Genomic DNA, 26,245 nt, shown 5'->3' with positions numbered 1-26,245 from the left:
GCAGTGATTTATAAGTATTTTAGTTTGACTTTTACTATCCAATGCCGTTATTAATGTGAGAATTTTATTGGTGAAAAGCGTTTTCATGTGTTTATTTTTTCTAGTCTGAGTACTTGATCAATATGCATATTGATGAATCTCGTCGAATCTTGAAACATACAGTAATTTTGATTAGTTAGCCAGATTCAGTTCATACAAGTTTTTTAAATACAAAATATAATTATAGAAGAGAATGATTAAGAAATTAAAAAAAGGCAAAAGGAAAAGTGAGTGTCTGAGCATAACATAAGAAACATATGTCCATCAAATCACCCAAAAGATTACAGGAAGTAAGGTGCAACCTTCACTTCACTTCCCGTCTTGTCTCTGTTTCAATCTAATAAGAACTTTATCCCTCTCTCTCTCTCTAAACGCTTTATATTCTTCACTTCACACTCCAGTTCATACATCACAATCTTCTGTCTCTCTCTCTGTCTTCAAGTTTCTTCTAATTCCATTTCATTTGGAATTTTGTATCACTTCACGTTCTTCTAGGCACGACCTTTCATAATTTGCAACTAAACAAACCAACATGACCACATAGATTCCTGTACGATCTTTCTTATTGCTTACTTTTTTACACAGGTCTTTCTTTTGATTGTTTAATTATTGGGTTGTTATTGCTGATGATTTTTCCAGCTTCAATAAGATTTCTGGTGTGCTGTAAGTGATGGTGGAAGAGAATTAATAATTGGACCCAGTAGCAAGTTGCGGAGAAAGTTTGGATTTTTACGAGTTTGTGAATGTGGGAATGGAAGCACGGATGAGAAAGTACCGGCAAGTGAGTCCAGAGAGGGCCAAAGTGTGGACGGAGAAGTCCCCAAAGTACTATCAGAATCGGAAGGTGCCGGTGGTTTACTATCTTTGCAGGAATAGGCAGTTAGAACATCCTCATTTCATGGAGGTTCCTCTTTCATCCCCTGATGGGTTGGTTTTGAGAGGTAGATTTTTTTTTTTCATATGAAAAACGGAAAAGCAAAAGCAGAAGCTTTTGTGTTTTTTGTTTTGTTTTTGTTTGTGGGGTGTGGTTTTTTTAGGGGTTCTTTGTGTGCAGATGTGATTGATAGACTAAACGCTTTGAGAGGTAGAGGCATGGCTTCTTTGTATTCGTGGTCTTGTAAGAGGTGAGGAAGTTATTCAATTCCTTAATTAATATTTCTCTTGGTGTTTATTTTGAATGGTGAGAATAAGCGAGCTTGAAAATTGTGAATAAAGGCTGAGAGTTGATTGGTAGGGTCTGTCTTGTTTCTCTTTTGCATTTTGGGAAAGTCAACGCAGGTTGATCTTCATTTCATTTGTTTTCTCATAAGCATAGTAATGGAAGAAATGGAGAGGATCTTTTCCCAATGTGTATTGTTTTAGTTGGATAAAACAGTCGAGATTGTTGAGCTTTGTGATGTTGCTTCACCCTATGATCTAATTGTCTTCACATTTCATCATGTATGTTTGTTATTATGTTATTCAGAAGCTACAAAAACGGATTTGTGTGGCATGATCTCTGTGAAGACGATCTAATTCTACCTGCTCATGGAAATGAGTATGTCCTCAAAGGTTCTGAGCTATTTTACGAATCGAATTCAGGTCAAGAATGTTATTTTTAATATTTTGTTTGTCTAAATCATGGTGTGTTTTCTTAGGTCCTGTTAGAGATCTTATAATGATTGTGGATTTTGCCTTGCAGAACGTTTTAGCCCTACTAGCAATGTGAAAACTCAGAACCTGAAGCAGTTGCCAGAGCCGGTTTCTTGTAGGAGCCATGATGAGGCTTCCACCTCTTCCAGCATGAATGAGAAAGATACAAGAAACTCCCAAGAAGATGATGAACTTTCCCCAAGACAACTAACTGGTTCATCTGATGTGTCTCCTCAGTCTAGAGCAGGGACAAGTGATTCTCTTAGCTTACCATTGACAGAATACAAAATCTACAAGACTGATGGATTGGCAGATGCTTCAACTCAGACAGAAGAAAATGTTAGCAAAACCGAAACCCAGAAAACTTGTACCAGGGGTGTATCAACCGAGGATGATGGGTCATTAGAACCAGAGTGCCATGAAATAAGTGATGCTCAAGTGCCACAAGTGAAAGACAATCCTGAAATCGGTATGGATACTATTCCTCCTCCTCCCTCAACTTGTAGTCCATCATCTTCTGGAGGGAAAACTGAGACTTTGGAGTCCCTTATAAGAGCTGATGTGAGTAAAATGAACAGCTTTAGGATCCTTGAAGAGGAGCGTATTCGAATGCAAACCAATGCAAGGCTGAAAGCCTCAAGTCTACTAATGCAACTGATATCATGCGGGTCTATATCTGTGAAAAATCATAGTGTTGGCCTTATTCCTTCTTACAAGAATAGGCTTTCCAATTCCAAATTCCCCTCCCCATTGTTCTCAACTTCTGTTATGTTTGGGGAATTTGACTGCCTAGCAGAGAAAACGAAGGTGATGGGCCTCAAATTGGAAGACAAAGAATATTATAGTGGGAGCGTAGTGGAGTCTAAAGTACTGAAGGAAGAAGGTGGACATAATGTTCTGAAACGCTCTTCTTCTTTCAATTCTGAGAGGTAGGTTTTGCTTTCAATTCATTTCTTGCAACTAGACAAATTAGCATTAGGTAGAGTTACTGTTTCCATTCCAAAATCATGGTTTATCACATATTGCTGTTTGGTTTGTAGCAAATGAACCATGCCAGTCATAAATTCGGAGAATTCTTTTTCAAAGCTGAGGAAGTGAGTTCTTTAGGACTGACGAGTAGTAAGAATAATTTTTTTTTGTGTTATTCTTTCAAAAGTGAATAATGCTGCATTAGGGAACAATTGCCATGTAGATTGTGCCATAGTACAAAAATAGAAAATACCTGAATCCGGTGTTAAAATGCTTATGTTACTTGGAGTTTTTACCAGACCTGAGGTTTGTCCGGATTGAGCCTAACTAAATGAGATGCTAGTTAATCATTATTACCAAGACAACTTCACACATTTTTTAGATAAAAAACAGTTGAGCATCTAACAAGTCTAGTCACTTTGTCAGTTCAGAACTTGTTCAAGGTGAAAGATTATAACACTTTTCTCAAATTATTTATGTTTGAAACTTGTTTTCGAAATACATAATATTTAATGAAATGTAATGCTTTCACATGCTTACTCTTAGGTCTATACTTATGATAGATAGTACAACAAGATGATTAAGGAAATGGAGGCTTCAAAGGCACAAAAGAAGGGGCTTCATTACTTTTTAATGAAGTTATTGTTGAAATAAAATAGATATCATTAGAACTTCCAAATCCAATAGCTAGCATCCTCCCACAGGAGGGAAGGAGAAAAGAAAAGTAAAAAGGCAAAAAAGAATGGACAAACGGAGGATTTGATTCTCTTGAGTTTTCAATTTTTTATTTCTATCTCTTATCATGTGAAACACATAACTCTGAGAAGAAAAAGGACCTGAGGAGAGGAATCATAAAGTAGAATAAGGATTTTATGTTTTGTATGCCAGAATAAATGTTGGGAATAGCATCCTAATTTGATAATATATTTTGCAGTTTACAAAATTCTTTCTAAGCTTTTAATTTTAACGTACGTGTTCTTCCTTTCTTACAAAAGGAGGTCCTTGTTTGGAGATTATCTTGTATGACATGCTGCAAAAAGTAACTGGTGATAAAAAAATATTATGACCATCTTTGTGGGTTCATGTCTGAGAGTGGTGTGATTGATTTTGATAGGCGTATGATAGGAACACAGTAGTCGTCACATCCTGGCCAATATCTCATCTGTAACAAATATGCAGGACATCTACAGAGTTGAAATCACAAGACATGGAGGAATCATCATCCCCAGGAAATTCAAAATGTGTTCCACAGTCAGTAAAGGCTTCATTGACCAATCAATCACTAGGTGAACGCATGATATCTCCTGTTTCTGATGGATCAAGAAATTCCATGGATAGAACCAATGGTTCAGGCATATCTTCAGCACCATCTAACGGCAGCAGCAAAAGGATCACTGAAACTTCATCAGGGTCAGGGAGAAAGCAATCTAAGAGGATAGACTCATATAGAGAAGAGGAGAGAGTGATCAAAATTGAAGAAAGTTAAGTGTTGTCTTTACTTTGTTTCTACTCATGTCCTTAATTTTTTTTGTTAGGTTGTTCTTATAGTTTTGAGTCATTGATTAATGAGTTTGGTTTAACTCAACAGGCTTGCTTCAGGAGCTCGGGTTATAATCCAGTCTAAACCATTTTGAGAGACAGCAAGAAACAGCTCATAAATATTTTTGTTACAGATGTTAGGCAGCTAGCAAAAACTGGTAGTTTTCAGCTTCTGTTTGAATGCAACATGATGGTTATGTAGGTCCATGTGATATATCCCTAAATCTACAAAGTGAAAAATGTTGTGACAGATTATTGACTGCATGGGGACTGGGGGGGCTAACACTGAAGATGTGGTCCCAATGGTCTCCTATTGCATCTTATAAGGGCAACCACCTGAAATGAAGAGACTGCACATTTTTTTGTAACTACACATACTATATATATGATATTAATTTGCCCCGCAGCTTTTGTTTGCTTAAAGTTAGTGCCTGGTACTTTGCTTGCATTTCCATCTTCCAAGGCTAAAATTTGCCACACAAAGCATGGTTGTTTTCAAAGGCGTTGTCAATTTTGTTAATGTTAGATGTGAGATTGAACTTGACATAAACACTTGTATTAAACATCAAATTAGCACCATTTCAGTAGGAAATTCTTGTTTTGTGTAAAGGTCTGTCAGTAAATTAATAATCACTGTTTTTAATCTTATAAAAAGAAAGTCCTTGAATCCTAAAGAAAGAAACTTCAAGGCTTTAAGCTTGATAAAGTAGGGGTTGATTTTTGGAGCATTGTATGGATTTGTGCTTGGTAACAGTACAATTCAAACATGGAATTTCGATGTAACAATGAAGGCTCACAAAAGGTAATGAGATTCTAAAGGTTACTAGTACAATTTTATTCCAAAATGTACATGTTCGGTATATTAACATTCTTATATATGCTTTCTGTTAACATTCTCTTATATGTTGTTCTTTTTTCCTTCATTATTTATTTTAGTTTACTCCTCTCTCCTTTTACAACTGGAATTCTTAACTGGTGAAATAGCTTCTTCAAAAGCTTCATGCAAATTGGAAAGAAATAAATAGTGGCAGTGATCTGATCTGCAGTTTAGGTAAAATGCTTTTGTCTGGAAAAGGTTTATTGGGACCTTTGTGTGGTGTCACTATCTGGAAAACTTCACAAATAAAGCATAAAGACGTTGATTTTTGTTCTCCAATATCTCAATCTATGAAGACATTAATTTTTGTTCTGCAATCTCTATCTAAAAGTTAATCCAAATAGTAATGTTTATTGTTCATGATCAGAATTTAATGGATTTTTTTTCAAAGTAGCACGGTTCCCAATAAATTTTACAAACTTATTAAATATTGTGACAATTTAAAGAAATTTATTGAATTAATTATGTAACATCAAATGATATATTAAATTGAGTTGCGATGTGGTTGTTAATAAAACATGTCACAATTATTTTTTATTTTTTAAGTAATACTGTATTTCTTGAAAAATATTGGAATTTTGTGATTTAAAATTAATAAAATTTTAAATTATTTAATAATGATAAAATTATTTGATAATAAAAATTAAAAAATCAAGTCATTATTTAAATTAATTATTCAACTTAATATTGTAAATTTGCATTTATTTAAATGTATTAGAACTTTTCTTTCTAAATTATTTAAATTGAAATTTAAAATGAATATTAAAAATTTAATTCATTACAGTGATAAGAAAATTCATAAATTCAAATTAGAAAAAACAAATAAATAATATATACAAAATAGATAAATAAATTTATAAATTTATTAATGATAATGGACATATTAAATATTTAATAGTTATATAAAATTTATCAAAATAATAATTACAAAAATTAAATTTCCAAATTTTTTTAAAGTACGTCAATATTAACTTATTTCTTTTGTAATAATGTGTCAAAATGAACATCAAATTTCGGTTCCCAACCAATTCTGATCATGAATAGTAAAAAATGTTATTGGTAAATATTGGAAATAATATGTCATGTGAGAAAATTTTATTGGTAACCATGCTACTTCGGAAAATATTTGATCGAATTTTGATCATGAAAAATAAATCTTAAACAGTAAACCGTGTTATTTGAATAAATATTGTGAATAATATGTCACTTAGAATAATTTTATTACTGGAATCGCGTTACATTAGAAAAAAAATTCATTCTCCCTATTGTAGACATGAGAGTTTTGTGATTTTTAAACCGATTGTTTATATAAAATTATCTCGAAGATTTTGTCTTTTAAGGTTGAAAAAGGTGATAAACAAAGTTATACACCTTAGATAATCAAAATGAGGTCTTAGAGGAGATGAAAAGGAAGAAGAAAAGTTATGTTTTTTTTTTTAAAGTTGATTATGAGAAGGCCACTCTGTCAGTTGGGAGTTCATCTTTTACATGCTTGGTAGGTTGGGTTTCCTTGACAAATAAATTAGGTGGATCAAAGCTTGCTTGGAATCTTCTTCCATCCAATAAATGAAAGTCCAACTAAGGAGTTCCATCTACAAAAGGGTCCACACCAAGGTCCTCTTGTATCTTTCTTATTCCTTATTGTAGTTGAAGGTCTGGCAGGGGTGTCAAGGAAAGTAATTGAGTTTTATCTGGTAGATAACTTTGTATAAGATGTCTTCTTTGGTGTTGAAGGAAATTGTGAATTTACAGAGGAATTTTCTCTGTTGTAATTTTTTGTTGGTCATCTATGTAATTTTGTTTTGGTTTGGTTATGTTTAGTTGATTTGTACAAATGGTGTGACGTGATAAGATAAGATTCTTTATTGCTTAAAGTTGGTTCTAGGATGCTATGGTGACGGAAAGTTGATGCAAGAATGCAAGGTTCCAAGAAGAGAAAAGTAACCAGGAATGGTTAGTAAGAAATGAGAACGAACATGACTAGGAATAATGATTCATCTTTGAAAACAATAATGACTCCAAGAAGGGGGCTCAAATTCAAGATCTTTGATTGAGGAAGACACCCCACTTACAAGGAGATTTTTCTAGAATGACTCTAATCAAACTCATTGCAAAAGTGTCTACCACACTAACAACAACTCGATAACAAAGAATCTGTAAATGTAGTCTGTAGAAGATAAATGAAGGAAGAACAAGAATAATTGCACGTAAAAATAATGTGGTTCAATTAAAGTGTTAACAAACTTCAATCTCATCCACAACATAATTGACTATACATAAATATCACAACACAAAGTTTCTCTCTCAGTGGCTCTCGTTCAACTCTCACAATTTTATGTTTTATAGTTGAACTCACAACTAAGTTAATCTCAATTGTTGGGAGAGATTCTTGTTTGTACAATATAACTAACATAACTAACGTGCACTTAAACAAATAGAAAAGACACGTAAATTGTGCATTTCGTTATTGAATTAAATCGTCACTTAGATGGATGCTCCAAACGATACTATATTAGTATAAGCTAAATAACTAGATGTTCTACTAAGATTTTCTACATAGATACTAGAAAGGCACATCTTCCACTAGATTGTCTAGTTAAGTTAGATGGTCTAGACCTTACCAAAATTCATTAAGAAGATAAGAAAAGAATAAATATTCGTCACTTGAGAGTATTCTATTCAAGATAAGAACTCTCTAAAGAAATAAAGATAAGAACTCTCTAAAAAAATAAGAAAAATCACACTCTTCACAAAAACTCTCTAATTCTCATTCCATTGATAAAAAGATTCTTATAAAGAAAAACTTATTTCCTTTTAGACTAAGAACCTTAGTTCCCAACCAAACTTAGATGAGAGTCGGCTACTCCTAAACTAGTTAGCTTATTTCAATTTCCAAACAAATTTTTTATAGTGTTTTCTATTATTTATAAAGAATTGAAGATGTTTTTTTCTTTTATCTTTATCTTCACTTCTAGTTATTTTTCTTCCTTTCTTCGAATAAATGCTCCTCATTCACAATCTATTAGAATTAATATATTTTTTAGTGTTTCATTTTCTTTTCACTTTTATTAAATATAAACCAAACCTTAATTGTTTACTCATCAAAAGTTTAAAAGCATTATCATTAACATTCTGAAACTAAAATATATTTTTCCTTACAAATTATGTTGTTTAAAAAAAATCCATCAATTTACAAAAATATTTAGAACTTAAATTCACTCATAATAACTCAGTCTTAATTCCATCGTACAATGAGAATCCACCACTGAAATAGAAGATGGTACAAAACAAAAGTGGAATGAGGAAAAGTGTTAATGTGACAGATTAATTGTACAATAAAACTATGCATATGATTAATTTGAGGGTTAACAATAGTGTATTAATAACTTAATTCAAAATATTTTCATTCATCCAACATTATTGTCTAAATTACATTACAATAAAATAATTAAATAGTAACTAAATTTAAATATTAAAAATAATTAATTATTATATTAACTAAATTAGATACTAATTTAGAGATATTTATATTTAAATTAATTTCTATTATTAATAAAAAATTATAAAATAATTTATAAATTTGTAACTAAATTGGATACCTAAGATTTAGTGACTAATATTTTAGATTCTAAATTAGTATCTTAAAAAAATTAATAAAAACTAATTTAGAATATAAAGTTATAAATAGTTAAAATCTTAATAAATATCAATTTAAGAATTATTTTATAAATTTCTATTAATAATAAAAATTACTTTACATATAATTTCTAAAATAATTTTTAATTTGATTAAAATAGTAACTAATTTTTTTTAAATTAGTTTTTATTTAATATATTTTTTGAGTGTTAACCCAACTCGAATCAATTTTCTCTATCACTCATTCATATTAGGGACTGAAAAATAATCCAAGGTTTGACTGAGTTTGGCTATGGCAAAGAATAGAATATATGGGTCATGCATCATCCGAGACATGGCATGAAATTAAGAAATTGACCAAGATAAAATAAAATAAGTTAATATGACCTATCCTACAATATTTATTCATTTTCTACGTGTACCATATTCCTGCTGCTTATCGTTTCTAGAACCAAAACCAGAAAAAAAAAATCTTATTTTTCTCTGATATAACAGCTATGAAGCTTATGATATAGCTGTGATAGAATGAGATGAATTGAAGTGTTGTGTTGGGTATGATACGTGGAAAATAAAATGTATACAGTGGGCCATGACACGTGTAAGCGTCACCTCAAACTGTTGTCTCACACACCCCTTTACGTGTCTTCCACAAGTACTGTTCCAAAACAGTGAAGTTCATTAAGAAATTGCACTACACTGCGTGTGCTTCTTCCTTCCCCTTTTTGTGATACTTAGGTAACATAAAATAGAACTCAATAAGGCATCAAAACCGTGGTCACTTATGTCACTTTAGATTCTCCTCCTGAAGAAGAAGACAGGGTCAGAGGATCCATAACTTCAATCATCTGATTAAGGTCAATGAAGGCAACATGTGTCTGCATGGTTCAATTATATATTTACTCTCACTTTTTCACAGTTATATATGCAGTTCATATATGCATGTATTTCTTACGGTAACAGAAAGTCAATAGTTAAAAAAATCAAAGTAATTGATGAATCACCAACTAATTAAGGTAGTATACGCATGACTTGTATATAGACACGTTAACATTAACATTAGTAAACAACAAAACCTATGAGATTCTTACCACCTTGTATGTTAATAACGTCCATTTTTCCACCGAAATGGTCCAATTTCCTCGTGATAATATGATAATTAACATTTTTTTTTAATTATAAGAATGGGCGGGTAACATAATTTTGCCGTGAAGATTTCAAGATTTGCTGGTAAAATAACAACGGTTCTTTTTCTGGAATAACGAGGAGTTGTGGGAAAAGTAGCAACGATTAAGTGGGAAATCGTCGTTAAAAGAGTGAAAATTAAAGCTCATCTACAAGCTCTCATTCATTTTTGTTTTCATTCGCGCCTTTCTCCCTTTCACTACACTAAACGCAGCTCCCACCTCCGACCTACCCCCTCCGCACCCCAAGCTTTCTTCCGCGCCTCTCTCCTTTTCCACCACAGTCAACACTGTTCCAACCCTCCGTGCGTCAAACTCCTGTGCGCGTCTCTCCTTTGTGCCGCATCTCTCCTTTGCACCGCATCTCTCCTTCGTGCGCTAACCCTTCACTTCCGCATGCCGACAACACCTTCTGCACGCCGCCAACACCTCCACCACACGCTGTCAGGACTGATGCACAATGTCACCGCGGACTTGGCTGCACCCGCAACTCCACTATAGATGGTTAGTATTTTATATTTTTAAATTAATTTAATAATAAATATTTGCATGTAGGTGTTGATTATTTATTAGTTTAGGGTTTGTGGAAACTTCATATAGTGGATGTTTGATTAAGGAGTCCTAACATTGAAGAGAAGAGTGATAGATTTGGAGTTGCTAAAAAATAGCATGAATAACATTCAAACGGTCATAACTTTTGATAAAGAAGTCAGATGCAAACGCGTTAAAAATGAAAGTTGTTTGAAACGAGACGACGAAGGGGGTGAACCAAAATTCCAAAAATCCACCATTTACTATTATTTTTTACTTTTAAGTATTATTTAGATATTTTTCAAGTATTTTAAGGTTTTAGTTCTTATACTTTCACTTGTTAGAAAATTTCTGAAATTTTGCATGATGTTTCCTAGTATAAATTAGAGATTTATCAAACCATTATGATTATACTACATTCATAAATTTATTACTCATACATTACTTAATGTTATGTGTTATAACATTAAATTTTATTATTTTAATACTTATTCTGGATATAACATGTTGAGTTGGAGGGGAAGTGAAAATGCAAAAAAACTCACTTAGATGCACCTTAAGGTATTTAAAGTATATTTGTTCACTCACTTTAATGTGTCTCATTCGTTCATTTAATAAAATTTATTTTAACTTGCAGTGCAATAAGCAATCTGGAAACAATGAATGCGGTTACTATGTAGTGGATGTCAGCTATTGTGCAAGCTGAAATTGATAGAGGTTGAGACCAGGTAATACCTCCTCAATACAAAAACACTTTAAAATTTGGGGTTTATTGTTCATGCACTAATTCAAAAAAAATTCAAATGTCACAATTTTTCAATGACCCACAACCGCTAGATTCGAAAGCATTGGAGTATGTGAAGATAACATGGTCAAAATATTTTGTAACCATGACTTTAGGATAAATGAATTATTAGAATGACATAGAACTTTTTCATATATTTGTAGAACTTTTTGTAAAATGTTATATGTACTAATTTATTGTATATAAACTTTCATATTTAAATTATGATATTACATGCATTATTGTTCTGTAAATTTGATATTTTATGCAGGATTAAAGTATATATATATAATAATAAAACCTTTTTTTTAAAAAAATACATTTATAATGACGGTTTAAAAATACATTTTTTTTTTAATTTTTTCATTGTTTATTTGGCAGAATAACGACAGTTTTCTACACGTGTTGTTAATGTGATTTTATAACGACACCCAAAGTAACGACGATCCTCGAACCGTCTTTATATGACCTTTTTAATCGTCGTTAAAATACTATTCTGCAGTATTGTATAAACCATTGACCTTAAACACTAATAATAATCCTTCCACTTTAAACCCTACACTTATACACCTTAAATCATAACCCCTTAATCCTAAACCCTACTCGTTAAAACCTAAACCCTAAGTTTTTAATCGATTATTATTGTCACCTTTTTCTTTTTGAATTCCAACATCACCAATTTTTCCACAAGTAAAGTAATTAGGATATTGAAGTTATGCTACCTTTACAGGACTTTAGTGTAAAATAAAACAATTGAAGTTGTTAGAGTCATACACGATATACACTGAAATCGTATCACTCATGCACAATTTCACTTAACCCTAATCTATTAACTAAGTAAAGTCGTGTCAGTCATTTATGATTTTGATGGAAATTACTTTGAACCAAAGTTGTTCAACCATGGCATGACTTTAATGTACTTGTACGTCATGTTGCTCTTTCTCTGAGACAATTTCTTTAGAAAAAACTTGTACCAGTATAACACGACTTACTCATTTTCGTAATTAAAAAAAAAACTATTTTGTAACATATTAAACGAAATTGCATATGGTGAAAAACATAAGGAACGTGAGCTACTATATAGGTCTTTTTTACTCATGCACACATTATAGAAGAAATTGTTGATTCTTTTTTTATCAAATATTTTTATAATTTTTATGAAATAGGGTGAATTAATGTGGTGCAAAATTTGACGGCTATTGTGATTGTGAAACCACTAACTTCCATCCCCAGCACCTTCCATTTGCTTTATGAAATTTAAAATATGTGAGGTACGTCATTATGTTCCCACTTGATTCTGTTCACATTATAACAGTAGCGCATCTGCATTTATTTATCCTGAACTCATCATAGAAAGTGACCCTTTTCTGATAATGAGCTTGACAATAATACTGGCTTCAACTTCAATCAATATAATAGTCCAGAAATGCTCATATTCAACCTCTTCTAAAGCAGCATAAAATTAGTTATATGCTAGCCAGCATATGATATGAAAAGGACCAGCGTTTTTTAAAATTGCTTCTGGAAAAAGGTTACTTAACATAGTCTAGAACTTTTACTTCAACATCCACAGTTTTCTTAAAGCTGGTTCTGCATTATTCTTGCTACTGCCAATTGCAATAACTTATATTCATCATGCAACAGTTGAAAACTTGAGATCAGGCTGCAACTAGATTGATTTCGATTTATATATGCTTAACATAAAATAAAAATAGAATTAAAATGGCAATTCATTTGTCTCGGAGTTGAATTTATATTATATATAAACAGCCAAAGAAGCTTCCGGGTTGGATTTGATGAAAAGAGTAGCATTTTACAATGTAAACAACTAGAGTTCATATATTCACTACAAGATATATGTTGTATCAAATATGAGTAAAATAGTTTCTGAAAGAAAATACATGCAAGTAACAACAAAAAACTATCTTGTGTACATCTTTTGGTCCTTCCACAGATGCTAACCAAATAAATAACGGCCATGATCAGCCTGTAGTAACCAGAAAAGAAATCAAAGGCATCTCCACTTGAGTTAATTAACAATGGTGCAAATAAAATAATAGACCTTGGTGACATGAAAGGAAACTCTTCTTATTCCATTCACACCAAAACTATATATTAATAATCATGTCAACCTTCTATATATTAGGATCAGACCTCTAGCTACCCCAGTTCTAACTGAACGCTATGGATGCAATTCACCAAGACACACTGGCTTACATCAATGATTTTGAGCTGTACGACTTCGTTGACAATCCAAATTTTGATCAGTTCATTAATTTGATCCGAGGGGAGAATGAAGATGCCAACTGTGACTTCGGTTCTGACCTCATCACTGATAGTTTTGTTAACAATCAGCTCTTACCATGCCCTGCATACCCTTTTGATCAGAACAATAACAATGCTGTGAATGTCTATGATCAAAGCTCCACATTTAGCTCCTTTTCATGCTTTGATGGGAATATGAAGGGAGAAGGAGAAAGAGAAGAAGAAGAAGAAGAAGAAGAACATGATGGAGAGAATTCTTCTGAAACAACCACGACAACAACGACCAAGAATGATGATTGCAAACCCAAACTAAAAAATGATAGGTCCAAGACTCTCATTTCTGAGAGGAGAAGGAGAGGCCGAATGAAGGAGAAGCTCTACGCATTGCGTTCTTTGGTTCCCAACATAACAAAGGTACGTGTCCCCTTTTCGATTAATTAAGCTAGTGAAACTGTTATTATATTAGTGTAATGTAAGAAGGTTGCTTGAAACTAAGAACATATGTTTAATTAAGTTTTGTATAGAAGAATTTCTTTATAAACACATGAAGGTAAAATGAATTAAGTTTCTCACTTAAACTATTGTTTTCCTGTAAGTGTTTACGTTGAAATTTATCCAAAGTGAGCCTAAAACTAACATGTTTTTATATTTGAGAGTGAAATGTAATTGATATAGTTATGTACACAGATGGACAAGGCCTCCATAATTGGAGACGCAGTAGCATACGTGCATGATCTTCAAGCTCAAGCTAGGAAGCTGAAGGCTGAAGTTGCAGGACTTGAAGCATCCTTATTAGTGTCTGAAAACTATCAAGGATCAATTAACAATCCCAAAAATGTGCAAGCGGCCCGTAATACTCATCCAATCTGCAAGAAGATCATGCAGGTTGGTTTGATTAAAGAAATTCCTGATAACTCCATAACTTTTCAGTTAGTCTTTCTATGTACATTAATTGGTGTAACATTTTTGAATGCTTGTTTGTAGGTGGAGATGTTGCAAGTGGAGGAAAGAGGGTATTATGCAAAAATAGTTTGCAATAAAGGAGAAGGAGTGGCTGCATCGTTATTCAGGGCTCTTGAGTCTCTTGCAGGCTTTAATGTTCAGAATTCAAACTTGGTTACAGTTTGTAATAGTTTTCAACTTACATTTACATTGAATGTAAGCAGTTCTCTCTCTCCTTTCCAATTCAATAATTCTATTTCTTTGAAATATTGAGTTATTACTTTTGCTCACGGATTAAGTCATTGATGTGATGAAAACAGATAAAAGGATCAGAACCAGAAATTAACCTGCAAAATTTGAAGCTATGGGTGACTGGCGCTCTTCTGAACCAAGGCTTTGAATTCGTGGCATCGTTTTCTGGTTGAATCAATGCACTAAGTATGACGTTTTGCATTTAAGAGATTATGATGAACCATGAAACACAATATGGGAGTCAAAATCTGGAGCTGGTATGAGCCTCAAACACCATCAGTAATAGTATGATATCACATTTCGTTATGTGTAATTCTCCAATTTTCAGAACAAATAAAAACACTACAAAGACTAGCAAAACAAAAACCCTACAAAGACACACGTTCATAATAAGTTAACTCTAAAATTATTTCATGCTTCTAAAAAAATTCCTTCGACAGAGACTGGAGTAACTGTAAACCAGCAAAACTGGGAGAAAAGAGTAGTGAATATTCAGACATTCGAAAATGTCCACCAGACGTTTAATATAATTAATGAGTTCTTAACATCATTAATCCTTAGCTATATAAGTCAATTATATATCTCAATAATTTAATGATACAATTAATCACTAATTTTATACAATCACGTTTATTTAACTAGTGAAACTAATTCTATTTACATATTATTATCAACTTATAAAACAAAGACAACTACCATAAAATATTTCAATGATCTCGTGACTCTCCTAACAATGTATATTGACTCGTCTAGTAATATATTATTACATTAACTTTAAACATTTTGCTAAATAAAATCATGTCCATGCATATGATTAATCACATTTTCGGATGGGTGAGAGGGTGCACAAAACTTGGATTTACATTGATCTTCATTCCATTTTATAAGGAAAGGAGAAGTAATTTTAAACACCCCGGAAGAATTCGGGTATAAAATTCACACAAGAAATTATGAATTATTTTCTAATTCTAATCCCTAGAATTGAACAGCGATCACTGATTTTTTCTACTCTACAAACTTTTCTTTATCCGATTTTGAAAGTTGGGACTAATTCTCTTTAAACTATTTTAATACAAAAGGAAGAGAAAGAAAATGGAATGGTTCACTTTTACAAAATAAATGACTAAAGAAGAGTTATAAAATCAAGAAATAAAATAAAACGAGCAAAGCATATAACCTTACGGACTAAAATGAAAGTTTACAGTTTGTTTGTTCCCCAGCTGAGGTAATGCGTAAGCCAACAGTTTCAAGAACACTCGATTTTAGCCTTTCTCAGAGGCCCCATCCACAGGCTTCAGTTCAACCATTTTTTACCACTTCATAATCAGCAAGCTTAGGATATCAAGAAATCAAGATACACCAATGCGCACGGTTCTTCCTTGCTGGCCTAACGCTTGCTCCTTTTATACTTTGGTGCTTTTGGCATAATATTGGAATGCACACGGTCAATATCATTGCTCATATATTGTGCTTCACGTCGAAGAACAAGATCACTACATCAAAGATATCATTCAGTGTCCTCGTTATATGATCTTCTACGTATACGCTTTCCATCCATCCTATCTTTTCTTCAACTACAACTTTGACGGGCATCACCTGCCAAAAGGATAAATCATAAGGATGTCCAAGAATTATGTGAAAGAGATAATGTATTCAATCTAATTTATAGTGTATTCAATCTAAATTCAAGAGTTGCTTATCCAATTAGCTGTGATACGTGCAAATTTAAGCGATCAATCAACTCTTACCCCTACCTTGCATGATCTAACAAACTGCACCTTTTGTTTGCTTATTTATATTATTTTATAGTTCTATATAATAAGCTGCACAATATTGATAGAACGTACGTATCAACTAATCAAATTATCAAGCAAACCCCCACAACAAATTTACTGTCAAGTCAAGAAGGCTAAAGAGAAAAAAAGTATCATAACAAATGAAGTCTTTCGTAAGAGAGGACAATTGAAAAGATAAATATGAAACAATAAGGAACCGCGTCCAGAAAACATAGTCACATACCATTACTGGGACCATTATGATTCTCTGGTTATTGATGCACTTATCTCAGACTCCTTCTAATCATGGAATACTTTCATTTGTAAAGGGCGATATCATCCAAATTAATTCAGACAGCAATAATTGAATCATGAATTTGCAGATACCCACATGAGATACAAGAACTTGTGAAGAAGCTAGAAAGCGTACCACAGCTGCAAATAACCAAGAGGTCGACAATTGCACCTAATTAAAAGGGTGGTGATTTTTAAGTACAGACAATTTACAAAAGAAAACATCTATGTTACCAGTTCATGCCTGAGTAATGAACTCCATTAGATTCCATTACATATCAGTAATTGAATTGCAGACCATATCCATCATCCACAGAGTTACTTATCCTGCACACATCTCCAATCCCAGCAAAGTCACAAACTCAATTATTTTATGCAAGACAATATTGAACTGTGATCAGCATTAATAGCCTAATTTATTGTCCGACACATTTAAGATTAGTTCTAGACCTTCAAAATTCGTACATAATCTTCATAAGCAAAAAAGTATCCTATAATTTAGCTAACAAGGAGTGTAGAAAACTTTACACATCGGTTTTAAGGGTACTGACTAAAGTTTAATCACAGCTTGCAAATATTCTGTCAAGAACATACGAAGCAAAAAAGGAACATTTTTTAGAAGGTTTCTGCTAGTTCTTCAAGGTAGATAGACATGCATGTATCACTTCACATCAAGACATTCTAGCACAAGTTTTTAACTGGATGGGACCCTGCCACAGTATACTCTTGTCAATTGTTTCCTATGATCTCATATACAGCTTTTACCTTGAAGCAACATTCTCCATTAGAAGGACCACCAAGGGCATCTTTGAAAGGGCACACAATATAATTTGTTTCCTTTAACATAAAGGATCCAGTTTCTATACTGAATAATTATAGCAAGGTGCATATTTTTGCCCATTAAATTTCCAAAACATGATGTTAGCTAAAAGGAAAAAGCAAGGGGCACAAACTGCACCTGAGTTTTGGAGAAGCTATTGACATTCATTCCTTTTCACTCCAAGAAGGCCACTCAAAATTTTAGAAAGCTTTTACTGGGCTTGATATTCCTCATCATTGTTCCATTTGGACAAGATCTGCAGTACTGTGCCCTTGGCAATCCAGGCAGTCATTTCAGGCTTTTGTTCGAACGGGTTAAGAGGATGTTTGTTTCCATCTTCAAGCTGGACACCATATACAAATGGTAACTTAAGTGTCAGGAAGCTCTCTGGTGGCAAGATCACTTCACATCCAAGGCTAAACTGCAATTTTTGCTCACGATCTGGAACTGAGGGAGGCAAGCATGATGTCTACAAGGTCAAAAAAGCAAGACACAATTGAGCAGATCAGCAGATTTATATAACTTAAAAAGTACAAAAAACAATAAGGATGCAAAATTTGGATTTAGGGTTGGTTTTGTTTTAGATATTGATATATTGATTTTGAAAGATTCAAGATTAAAAATATTACATTAGGGGATGATATATAAAAGTGAGTTTAGAAGAACTACTTTTGTTTAGAAGAAAAACCATTCTCGTTTCTTAAATATGTGTTTTCTGGATCTCATACCTAGAATGAATTCTACTCAACTTCTCTCAAAATCAATTTTACTCACTGCAAAATTGGTTTTAAAAAAAGCCAAAACTTATACAAAAGGATCTTGAGTACTGCACAAAGCAACTACCCCTTCCTGAAAAGTTGATTTTTGTCTTAACCAAACAGCTATTAGTCAAGCATCGGCACATCACAGCCCTAAACTCCAATAGTTAAACCATTTCAGGGATGGCAGCTAAAAAATCACAGGTAACATTAAAGGCTTTCAAGTTCTCTGTTGATTGTAGTTGTACAACATTTTGGTAAAAGTAATACCATCAATTACAAAGATGAAACAAATGGTGATAGACAAAATGCTAAACACATCAACAAGCTTGGCCTATAGTACACAACAGAAGGTTGTTCCCTTGCATCATAAAGCATCCATTTCTTGAGAAGCTTAACTCTATGCATAGAGAGTTAGTTGGCTTTTTAAATATGCAAATTATAGTTAATTTACTTTCAAAAAGTTTCAAGAACTGCACAATGAAAGAATAAAGGCATACCTCAAATTGTACGACAGGGCACGTTGCTAGTATCACTGGAAATGCGGGTGTCACCTAAAGTAATATCTATAGATTAGTTTGCTAATCTGATAATAATTTTAAAATAAAGAATTAAACTCAACAGTCAACATCAATATTAGGTGGCATACAAATATAAACCAGCTAAATTTATATGCATGAGTTGATTACCCAAGAAAATTATATCCAATTTCTAACATAATGCAAATATGTGAAGAGTGAAGTTCATAGACAAAGTGTAGAAGACAAAAAACCAAAAGGAAATTTGTGCAACCCCTGTAGGCTTATAAGAAAAGAAATCAGAAGAATAAAATGACAAACACACTCCAAAATTAGAACATGTTTAAACATAAATATGCATTTTATTATTAACAGAAAAATCAATCATACTAATTGAAACATAAATTAATGCTTATACAAGCAGTAAACTCCTACCAGAAAAATTCTTTTAAGCTGTGAGATCCCACTTGCAAACTTAACCTTTGGTGTATCCTTATTATTCTTTGAAAGCTTGCAGTGAGGACAGATCATGTAGATAGGCAAGTTTTGATTCAACATGGAGAATGCAAGATCATCACCATCCATGCTAATATCTTGAAGATCTCCTCCAAAATCCTTCATAAGATTCAGGGGTTTTGCGAATGCATTTGTTGAAGTCACATTATATTGCTTTAGCGGAATGTTAGTATGTATTAGCCCATTTGAATTCGAATCACCATTAGAAATCATTTCATTAGATTTGTTCACATCTCTTTCTTTATTTGTGGCTGCAGAAAGAATTTCTTTTGAGCTTCGATGAACTTTGTTCCAGGAAGCATTCTTGCTTACTTTAGTATGACATGCCTGATTTCTGTCAGAAGGCTCCATAGAAGATACATGAGATTCTTCGGATGATGAGTATGAAGATCCAAGTTCGGTAAGATGTTCGGCATTCAACAGAAAACGGTGGCCACGGGGGCATTCATGCTCAAATCCAACATATACTATAACATGCTTCAAAGAATGTGATTTGTTCCTTTCACCATCATTCAAGTATACAGGTACTACATTGCTACCAATTCGCAAAAAGGGATCACCGTCCCTGCACATATTTTTTCCATTACCATCAAGATTTCCCTGAGTAGATGAAACATTTTGAGATTTTTGAGATAGTTGATGATCAATGGCTGCATTAACCTGTTCAACAGTCCGACTACTAGACCTGCTTTGTTTCATCCCCTTTTCTGAACCTGATGTTGGCAATTTCCTTTGTTGAAGAGGAGGGAATCCTGAATCACTAGACGTTGATCCAGCAACAACCTCAGAAAAAGGTTTTCTCATTTTGAAAATAGGGAAACCTCTACCAAAACTTATCTTTTTATCATCAGCCTTCATGACATCTAAAGATGTTCCTACGTCTTCCACTCCGTTCTGCACATGAGGGTGGCCTTGTATAGCCAAAGTTTTCTTTGCATCTGCAATAGATTCAACCTTGGGTGCCCTAATTACAGAACCTTGCATCACTATACTCTCTGTAGAACCATTTCGTATTTTCTTTTTCTCTAGGTATATTGTACATTTCAAAAGAAATTTTTCAGTGGCAGAAAATCCACTTTGAAGTAAGCCTCTAGAAGATTCATAGTACCTAGCACCCCCAATACGAAGCAAACTCCAAGCAGAAGATTTAAAAGGTCCTGCAACTGTTTCTGGTAATTTGACTGCAGGAAGTAGCTTATCACAGTCAGAGAAGCAACTGTCATCAGCTGATTCAAAATCAAAAGGATCAGGACGTAACTGCCGGGAACGCCCACAAGCACAAGCATGAAGGAAAAAGTAGCCACTTGAATGTGGCTTGGGAGAGGCTCCTAAATCTGAATTACTGGTTTCAACATCATATCTTTGGTGCATGCATGGTTTTCCTGTCAAACTAACAGCATCACATAGTTGCCTTCCTGATTTCCACATGGAAGTGCATTCATCTTCCAATTTTTTTGCAAATAGTTCCACTGAAGGTCCTTTCACCATGGAGCGAAATGCATTCAAAGCCTTATCTAAATGGACCACATGCTGTGAAGTAGGATAACAAGCAGGCAAGTCTTTCAAATAAACTTCCTTTGCAGTTGGAATGGCTCTTTGGCACCACACAGTCGAGAATTTAGTGTTCAACCCTCTACCACTTTGTAACCAAGATACTGCAACATCTAAAGGATTTGTACTCTTCAAAGATCCTTCCACTGAGGATGAAACAGCATTCCTAGGATGAGGTTTTCTTTTGATAATATCAAATTCATCCAGGGAACCACCTTTTGCACAGAGAACTCCACTCAAGATATGACGACTAGAAGATAACCAAACTTCAAGATTTGGAAGGTCTGGAGTAGTAAATGTTTTCCCAGATGCAGCTGAGGCAGCGGCTGCAGCTGCTGCAACAGCAACCATGCCAACACCAGCAGCTGAGCCACTGTTGGTATTAATTAGTCCCCCTCTCCCTCTCAAAATATCAGATTGCCTGTAAATGAACTCCTTAACTGATATTAAATCTTCTTTGCTTGCACTTTGACCATGGCTTTCGAGCAGAAGGGAATCTGAAGTTGCTTTCCCATTTAACACATCATCAACAAGGCCACTGGCAAACTCAAGAGACTCGCCTCTTTGATTTGAAAACCGATCTAACAAGACAACTGTCCTAGATGCATCAAGTGAAAACAAAGGTGCAGAAGTTGAAGAACCCCCAGTTCTCACGCCAGGATGAGTTATTTCAGGACCTGATAACGTCCGACATTTCTTAACCAGAAAGCGAATTTGTGCTTCAAGAGATGACTGTAGTTTCTTCCTAAATCCACCTTCAGATCGACTTGCGGGGCGTGCCAGCACAACTACCGAACCAGAACCTTTAGCAGACAAGTTTCCCTTAGCTGTTCCACTCAAACTAGAAGAGTGACTAAGTGAAGTACTATCTGAAGATTCATCCCCATTTGCACTGGAACTAGATAAACTGGAGAAATCATCGATGAATACAAACAGAGTGACAGGTATGCACTGTCCTGGAAACAAAGAAGCATAAGAACCTAAACCTGACATGAGAGATATGGCCGACACATTGCGACTCAAGTTACCACCACCTCTACCTGGAGAAGAATTGTTTGCTGCCGAAGCAGGTCTAGAAGACGATGAAGGATGCAATCTAGCTGGCAATGGCGGCATAGTTTGGGATCTAACAAAGGGAGCCATTGCATGCTTAGCTGATTGCAGCACACGAAAATTCCTTAAAATCCTAGAACCAAAGTGTGACCCCTCCTGAATATATATAATAACATGACAAACCTGCATTTCTATGACGTCAATTACACCATCAACTATGCACAATTTAAAATCAAAATAATACAGACTACGCACTCTGTAATTTCACAAAAGCTAACTAATAAATTCAACTTATTAATTCACTGAACGCTAGAGTACTTGTCTCTCTCACAATATAAATCCAACTCTAATCCCACAAACTTTCATTACATGAATACAAAACTTCTCTAACTGTAATTTAGCCTATATGATTAGGTTATGGACATTGTAATAGTATACATAATAATGTAAGGTATTTAGAACAGTGAAGAAAATGACTTACAGAGAACATGAAAAGCATTCCCTGGAGGTCGCCGAACTCGTGCTCCTCCAAGGCGGAATCAAATCCCGGTGGCGCAACGTCCGTAGCCGTGTGAATAGCGGGACAGCGAGTGGAAGAGAACTGAAGGAACAAAATCCCCCTCTCGTGGTCGTGAAAGTAGCTGATTCTCCTCCGCTCGAACCACTCCCTCGCCTCCTCATCCTCGACGAGGAGCGGGGCGTCGAGATTGCCGGAGGCAAAGACGTTGGAGTCGATGACGCGGTCGAGGAGCTGCGCTGAATCGTCGTGCCGTCGCGCGATGAAGCCGACAACAACCACGCCATCGGAGGCACGAGGGAGCGGCGGCTGCGGCTGCGCCGGCGAGGTATGATCGGAGGAGGACGGCGAGGGAGAAGACGGAGGGCGAATGAGGACTCGAACGGGTGACGGCGACGGAGAAGGGTTTCGTTGCTCCATCTTTGAAATGTCAATGCCTTCCTTTCTTTGCTCTTCAAGATTTCGATTTCCAGCTTCATCCCATTCTTCTTCCCTCTTTTTTTTTCCTTTTTATTTTTTTTTGTTTAAATTGTGTTTTGGTTTTTGGGAGTTGTGTTTGGCAGGTTGCACTTGCGTATATATAGATAGAAGATAGATACTTGAAACGTGGACTCTGGAGTTCTGCAGTTGGAGTTTGGTCTAATGGCTTCAACTCAACTCAAAACTCAACAAAGTATTTACATCATATCTCATGCACATCGATCAACAAAGATTTTTTAAACAGTGCCGTTATTATTTTTCTACTTTTTAATCTCTAACAATCTTACTTCAATTGTAGAATTACATCATTTTTCTATAAAATTTCATTTTTATTTATTCATTATTAATCAATACTATTTTATTTTTTGAATATAACTAATAACAATGCCACTATTTTATATATATATATATATGAAATAGGGGTGACATTGCGTCATTAATTTCTGCTTAAATATTATGTATTGGTAATGTATATATGATATTAAAGTATGTACGAAATATGACGTTATTGTGGAAGTGTGAAAAATATTCTATTCATTAGAAAAAAGACTTGGTCCTAACATATTATTATTTGATAAAGAGATTGTAATCAAGAATGTTTAAATTTGTGTGACATGTTGTTGAAAAAAATAAATAATAATATATTATGAAAATGTTTTAGAAAGTAAGAATTTATATCGCCGTGGAGAAGGAGGTGATATGTAGAATGTATTGAATTTATTATTATATATATTATAATGTTGTTCAGATATTTTTTGGAATTCAATTAATTGGATTGATTTATTTATAAATTAAATAACATTATTATTTTTATTTTTATATTTTTATAATTATTATATAAATTTATTTTTTTATTATTAAAAAATATATTATTATTTATAATTTACTATAAAAATATGATTAATTATATTATTTTATAAAAATATTTTTTTATAATTTTAATTATACTTTATATGTTTGAATTATAATCCTGTTTTAAATAAAAATAAAAATAATTTAAATTTACAATAAAAGAAACCTAAATAATTAATTATATATATATATATAGCATTTTCTTTGCAATTCTCTTCTAATTTGCGAAGAAAGGTTTTAACCAATCAACATTCTCTTTTTTTTTGTAATTTTTTGTTTTTTGATATCTAGTTTTTCATAATTTTTGTTGTTACAATAAATATCCTCCTTTTCTTGCCCAAAAAGAGACGAGGCCTAAAAGAAGTTATTGTCCCTATTTCTTATAGTGATAGTTTCATTTGAATTTTATTTAAACACTTTTATGATACTAACTACTCCTAATATTTTTTTGACACCATATATATTTTTTATGATACAAAGTATTTCCATCATTTCTCATGCACATCGATCAACAAAGATTTTATAAACAGTGCCGTTGTTATTTTTCTACTTTTTAATCTCTAACAATCTTACTTCAGTTGTAGAATTACATCATTTTTCTATAAAATTTCATTTTTATTTATTCATTATTAATCAATACTATTTTATTTTTTTTAATTTAACTAATACAATGTCACTATTTTATATATATATATATATATATATATATATATATCGGAAATAGGGGTGGCAATACGGGTAAGTTCGTCCGTATTGGTCCGTCCTGCTGAAGTATTGTGCATCGATAATGTATAGATGATATTAAAGTATATATGGAATATGGTGTCATTGTGGAAGTGAGAAAAATATTCTATCGATTAGAAAAAAAGACTTGGCCGACTTGGCCAACATGTTATTTTTATTTGATAAAGAGGTTATAACGGGGGATGTTTAAACTTGTGTGACGGAATATGTTATTGAAAAAATAATCAATAATAATACATTATGAAAATGTTTTAGGAAGTAAGAACTTACATTGTCTCCGTGGAGAAGGAAGTGATATGTAGCGAATAATATATTGAATTTATCATTGCATATATATATATATTAATGTTGCACAATAGACATTTTTGTGGAATTCAATTCCTTGAGTTGGATAGATCCTTTCACATTAATATCTATTTTTCATAATATTGTAGGCAATATTCATCTAGTATCTTTTTATCCATTCACGTTATCATAGTTAGGGCTTAGCCCCTGTTTTTATTTCTTCAGCTAGGGCTTAACACTCTCTAGGTTAGACTTAGCTACAATCTATCACATAAAAAATAACTTATTTGGGTTACAGTTTAGCTAGGACTTAATCATCTCTAGGTTAGACTAAGAGAGAGCTTGGCTCTCTCTAGTTTAGAAGGAAGCTTGTCTACTAGTTTCAAACTAGAGAGGGTTAAGCCCACACTAGTAACTACAACCACTAGTAACTACAACCCGTAAAAAAAAAAATAGTTTCCCAGCTTTTATCTTTTATTGGCCAACCCAAGTTATGCCCACCCTAAAATATATTTAACATTCATATTTCATCATGTGTGTCCATATTTAAGGCTTTGTTTGGATTATGGAGTGGATTTGAGATTATTTGAAAAGAAAGTGTGAAGAAAGTGAGGTTGTTTGGATTAAGGTAAATAAAGTAGAAAGTGTGGAAAAGTTTGTGAATGATGTAATAAGTGTGATTAAAACTATATTTTTTAATTGATAAAATATAAACTTATTTTTATATTTAAAAATTAATTGGATTGATTTATTTATAAATTAAATAACATTATTATTTTTATCTTTATATTTTTATAATTAATATAATTATTATATAATTTTTTTTATTACTAAAAAAAATATTTATGATTATTTATATTTATAATTTACTATAGATAATATGATTAATTATATTATTTTATAAAAATATTATATATATATATATATATATATATATATATATTACTTTGTAGTTCTCTCCTAATTTGCGAAGAAAGTTTTTAATCAATCAACAGTCTTGTTTTTTTTTATTTTTTTTTTCTTTTAGTATTTTGTTTTTCGTAATTTTCTTTACCACAATAAATATTCTCCTTTCTTCGCCAAGAAACAAACAACGCCTAAAAGAGCTTACTCTCACTATTTCTTATGGTGATAATTTCATTTGAATTTTATTTAAACACTTTTATGATACTAACTATTCCTAATATTTTTTTGGCACCATATATACACACAAATCCAACATGATAGATTAAATATTTTTATTGGTTCTAAAAACATAATAAATAATTACAAAAATAAAAAATATATAAAAGGTCATACTTATCATAATAATAAAAATCATTAATTTTAAAAACATAATAATTCATTAAAAACTAACAAAAATGCATATCATAAATAAAAATCAAATACGACTTCTTTAAATTTATTCATTTTGGTAATTCCAAATTCTCTCACA

The 26,245-nt window shown here is 32.9% G+C and overlaps 3 protein-coding genes across 8 annotated transcripts; 2 read left to right on the top strand and 1 right to left on the bottom strand.

The window, feature by feature from the left end:
* Nucleotides 1-304: 304 nt before the first annotated feature.
* Nucleotides 305-4,585, top strand: LOC137835691 (protein SOSEKI 3). Of its 2 annotated transcripts, XR_011085115.1 has the most exons (8): nucleotides 305-589; nucleotides 679-980; nucleotides 1,094-1,163; nucleotides 1,505-1,620; nucleotides 1,721-2,600; nucleotides 3,820-4,122; nucleotides 4,229-4,337; nucleotides 4,431-4,585. XR_011085115.1 is itself a non-coding variant. In XM_068644306.1 (7 exons), exons 2-7 carry the CDS (start codon nucleotides 791-793, stop codon nucleotides 4,272-4,274), a joined length of 1,605 nt encoding a protein of 534 aa, XP_068500407.1. In that variant the 5' UTR covers nucleotides 305-589; nucleotides 679-790; the 3' UTR covers nucleotides 4,275-4,585. The 2 variants fall into 2 exon arrangements, 1 of the variants encoding a protein (XP_068500407.1); XM_068644306.1 differs by having other exon boundaries at nucleotides 4,229-4,585.
* Nucleotides 4,586-13,288: 8,703 nt separating this feature from the next.
* On the top strand, nucleotides 13,289-15,013 carry LOC137835690 (transcription factor FER-LIKE IRON DEFICIENCY-INDUCED TRANSCRIPTION FACTOR). Its single transcript, XM_068644305.1, has 4 exons — nucleotides 13,289-13,867; nucleotides 14,141-14,338; nucleotides 14,438-14,611; nucleotides 14,716-15,013. The coding sequence occupies exons 1-4, from the start codon at nucleotides 13,373-13,375 to the stop codon at nucleotides 14,818-14,820; spliced, it is 972 nt and encodes a 323-aa protein (XP_068500406.1). The 5' UTR covers nucleotides 13,289-13,372; the 3' UTR covers nucleotides 14,821-15,013.
* A 675-nt stretch (nucleotides 15,014-15,688) lies between these two features.
* Nucleotides 15,689-23,104, bottom strand: LOC137835689 (uncharacterized). 5 transcript variants are annotated; one of them, XM_068644302.1, is made up of 8 exons: nucleotides 22,414-23,099; nucleotides 21,920-22,115; nucleotides 19,248-21,835; nucleotides 18,795-18,848; nucleotides 17,675-18,005; nucleotides 16,951-17,043; nucleotides 16,667-16,857; nucleotides 15,689-16,243 (listed from the first exon to the last, which is right to left on the bottom strand). In XM_068644302.1, the coding sequence occupies exons 1-5, from the start codon at nucleotides 22,867-22,869 to the stop codon at nucleotides 17,748-17,750; spliced, it is 3,552 nt and encodes a 1,183-aa protein (XP_068500403.1). In that variant the 5' UTR covers nucleotides 22,870-23,099; the 3' UTR covers nucleotides 15,689-16,243; nucleotides 16,667-16,857; nucleotides 16,951-17,043; nucleotides 17,675-17,747. The 5 variants fall into 5 exon arrangements, with proteins under 5 accessions (XP_068500403.1, XP_068500404.1, XP_068500400.1 ...); XM_068644303.1 differs by having other exon boundaries at nucleotides 16,961-17,043; XM_068644299.1 differs by having other exon boundaries at nucleotides 19,248-22,115; nucleotides 22,414-23,104.
* Between the last annotated feature and the right edge of the window lie 3,141 nt (nucleotides 23,105-26,245).

The sequence above is a fragment of the Phaseolus vulgaris genome, chromosome 5, assembly GCF_000499845.2.
Source record: "Phaseolus vulgaris cultivar G19833 chromosome 5, P. vulgaris v2.0, whole genome shotgun sequence".
NCBI classification, from domain to species: Eukaryota; Viridiplantae; Streptophyta; class Magnoliopsida; order Fabales; family Fabaceae; genus Phaseolus; species Phaseolus vulgaris.
Note: the sequence above shows the minus strand (reverse complement) of the source record. Positions and strands in the feature narration are given on the sequence as shown.

Bases quoted from the DNA above. Each gene is read 5' to 3' on its own strand.
- LOC137835691 (XM_068644306.1), top strand. From the start codon at position 791: ATGGAAGCACGGATGAGAAAGTACCGGCAAGTGAGTCCAGAGAGGGCC. The intron at 1,164-1,504 runs GTGAGGAAGTTA...TATGTTATTCAG, and splicing joins TATTCGTGGTCTTGTAAGAG to AAGCTACAAAAACGGATTTG. The intron at 1,621-1,720 runs GTCAAGAATGTT...TTTGCCTTGCAG, and splicing joins ATTTTACGAATCGAATTCAG to AACGTTTTAGCCCTACTAGC.
- LOC137835690 (XM_068644305.1), top strand. From the start codon at position 13,373: ATGGATGCAATTCACCAAGACACACTGGCTTACATCAATGATTTTGAG. The intron at 14,339-14,437 runs GTTGGTTTGATT...GCTTGTTTGTAG, and splicing joins TCTGCAAGAAGATCATGCAG to GTGGAGATGTTGCAAGTGGA. The intron at 14,612-14,715 runs GTAAGCAGTTCT...TGATGAAAACAG, and splicing joins AACTTACATTTACATTGAAT to ATAAAAGGATCAGAACCAGA.
- LOC137835689 (XM_068644299.1), bottom strand. From the start codon at position 22,869: ATGGAGCAACGAAACCCTTCTCCGTCGCCGTCACCCGTTCGAGTCCTC. The intron at 22,116-22,413 runs GTAAGTCATTTT...ATAGAAATGCAG, and splicing joins GAATGCTTTTCATGTTCTCT to GTTTGTCATGTTATTATATA. The intron at 18,006-18,794 runs GTATGCCTTTAT...TTGACCTTGTAG, and splicing joins GCCCTGTCGTACAATTTGAG to ACATCATGCTTGCCTCCCTC.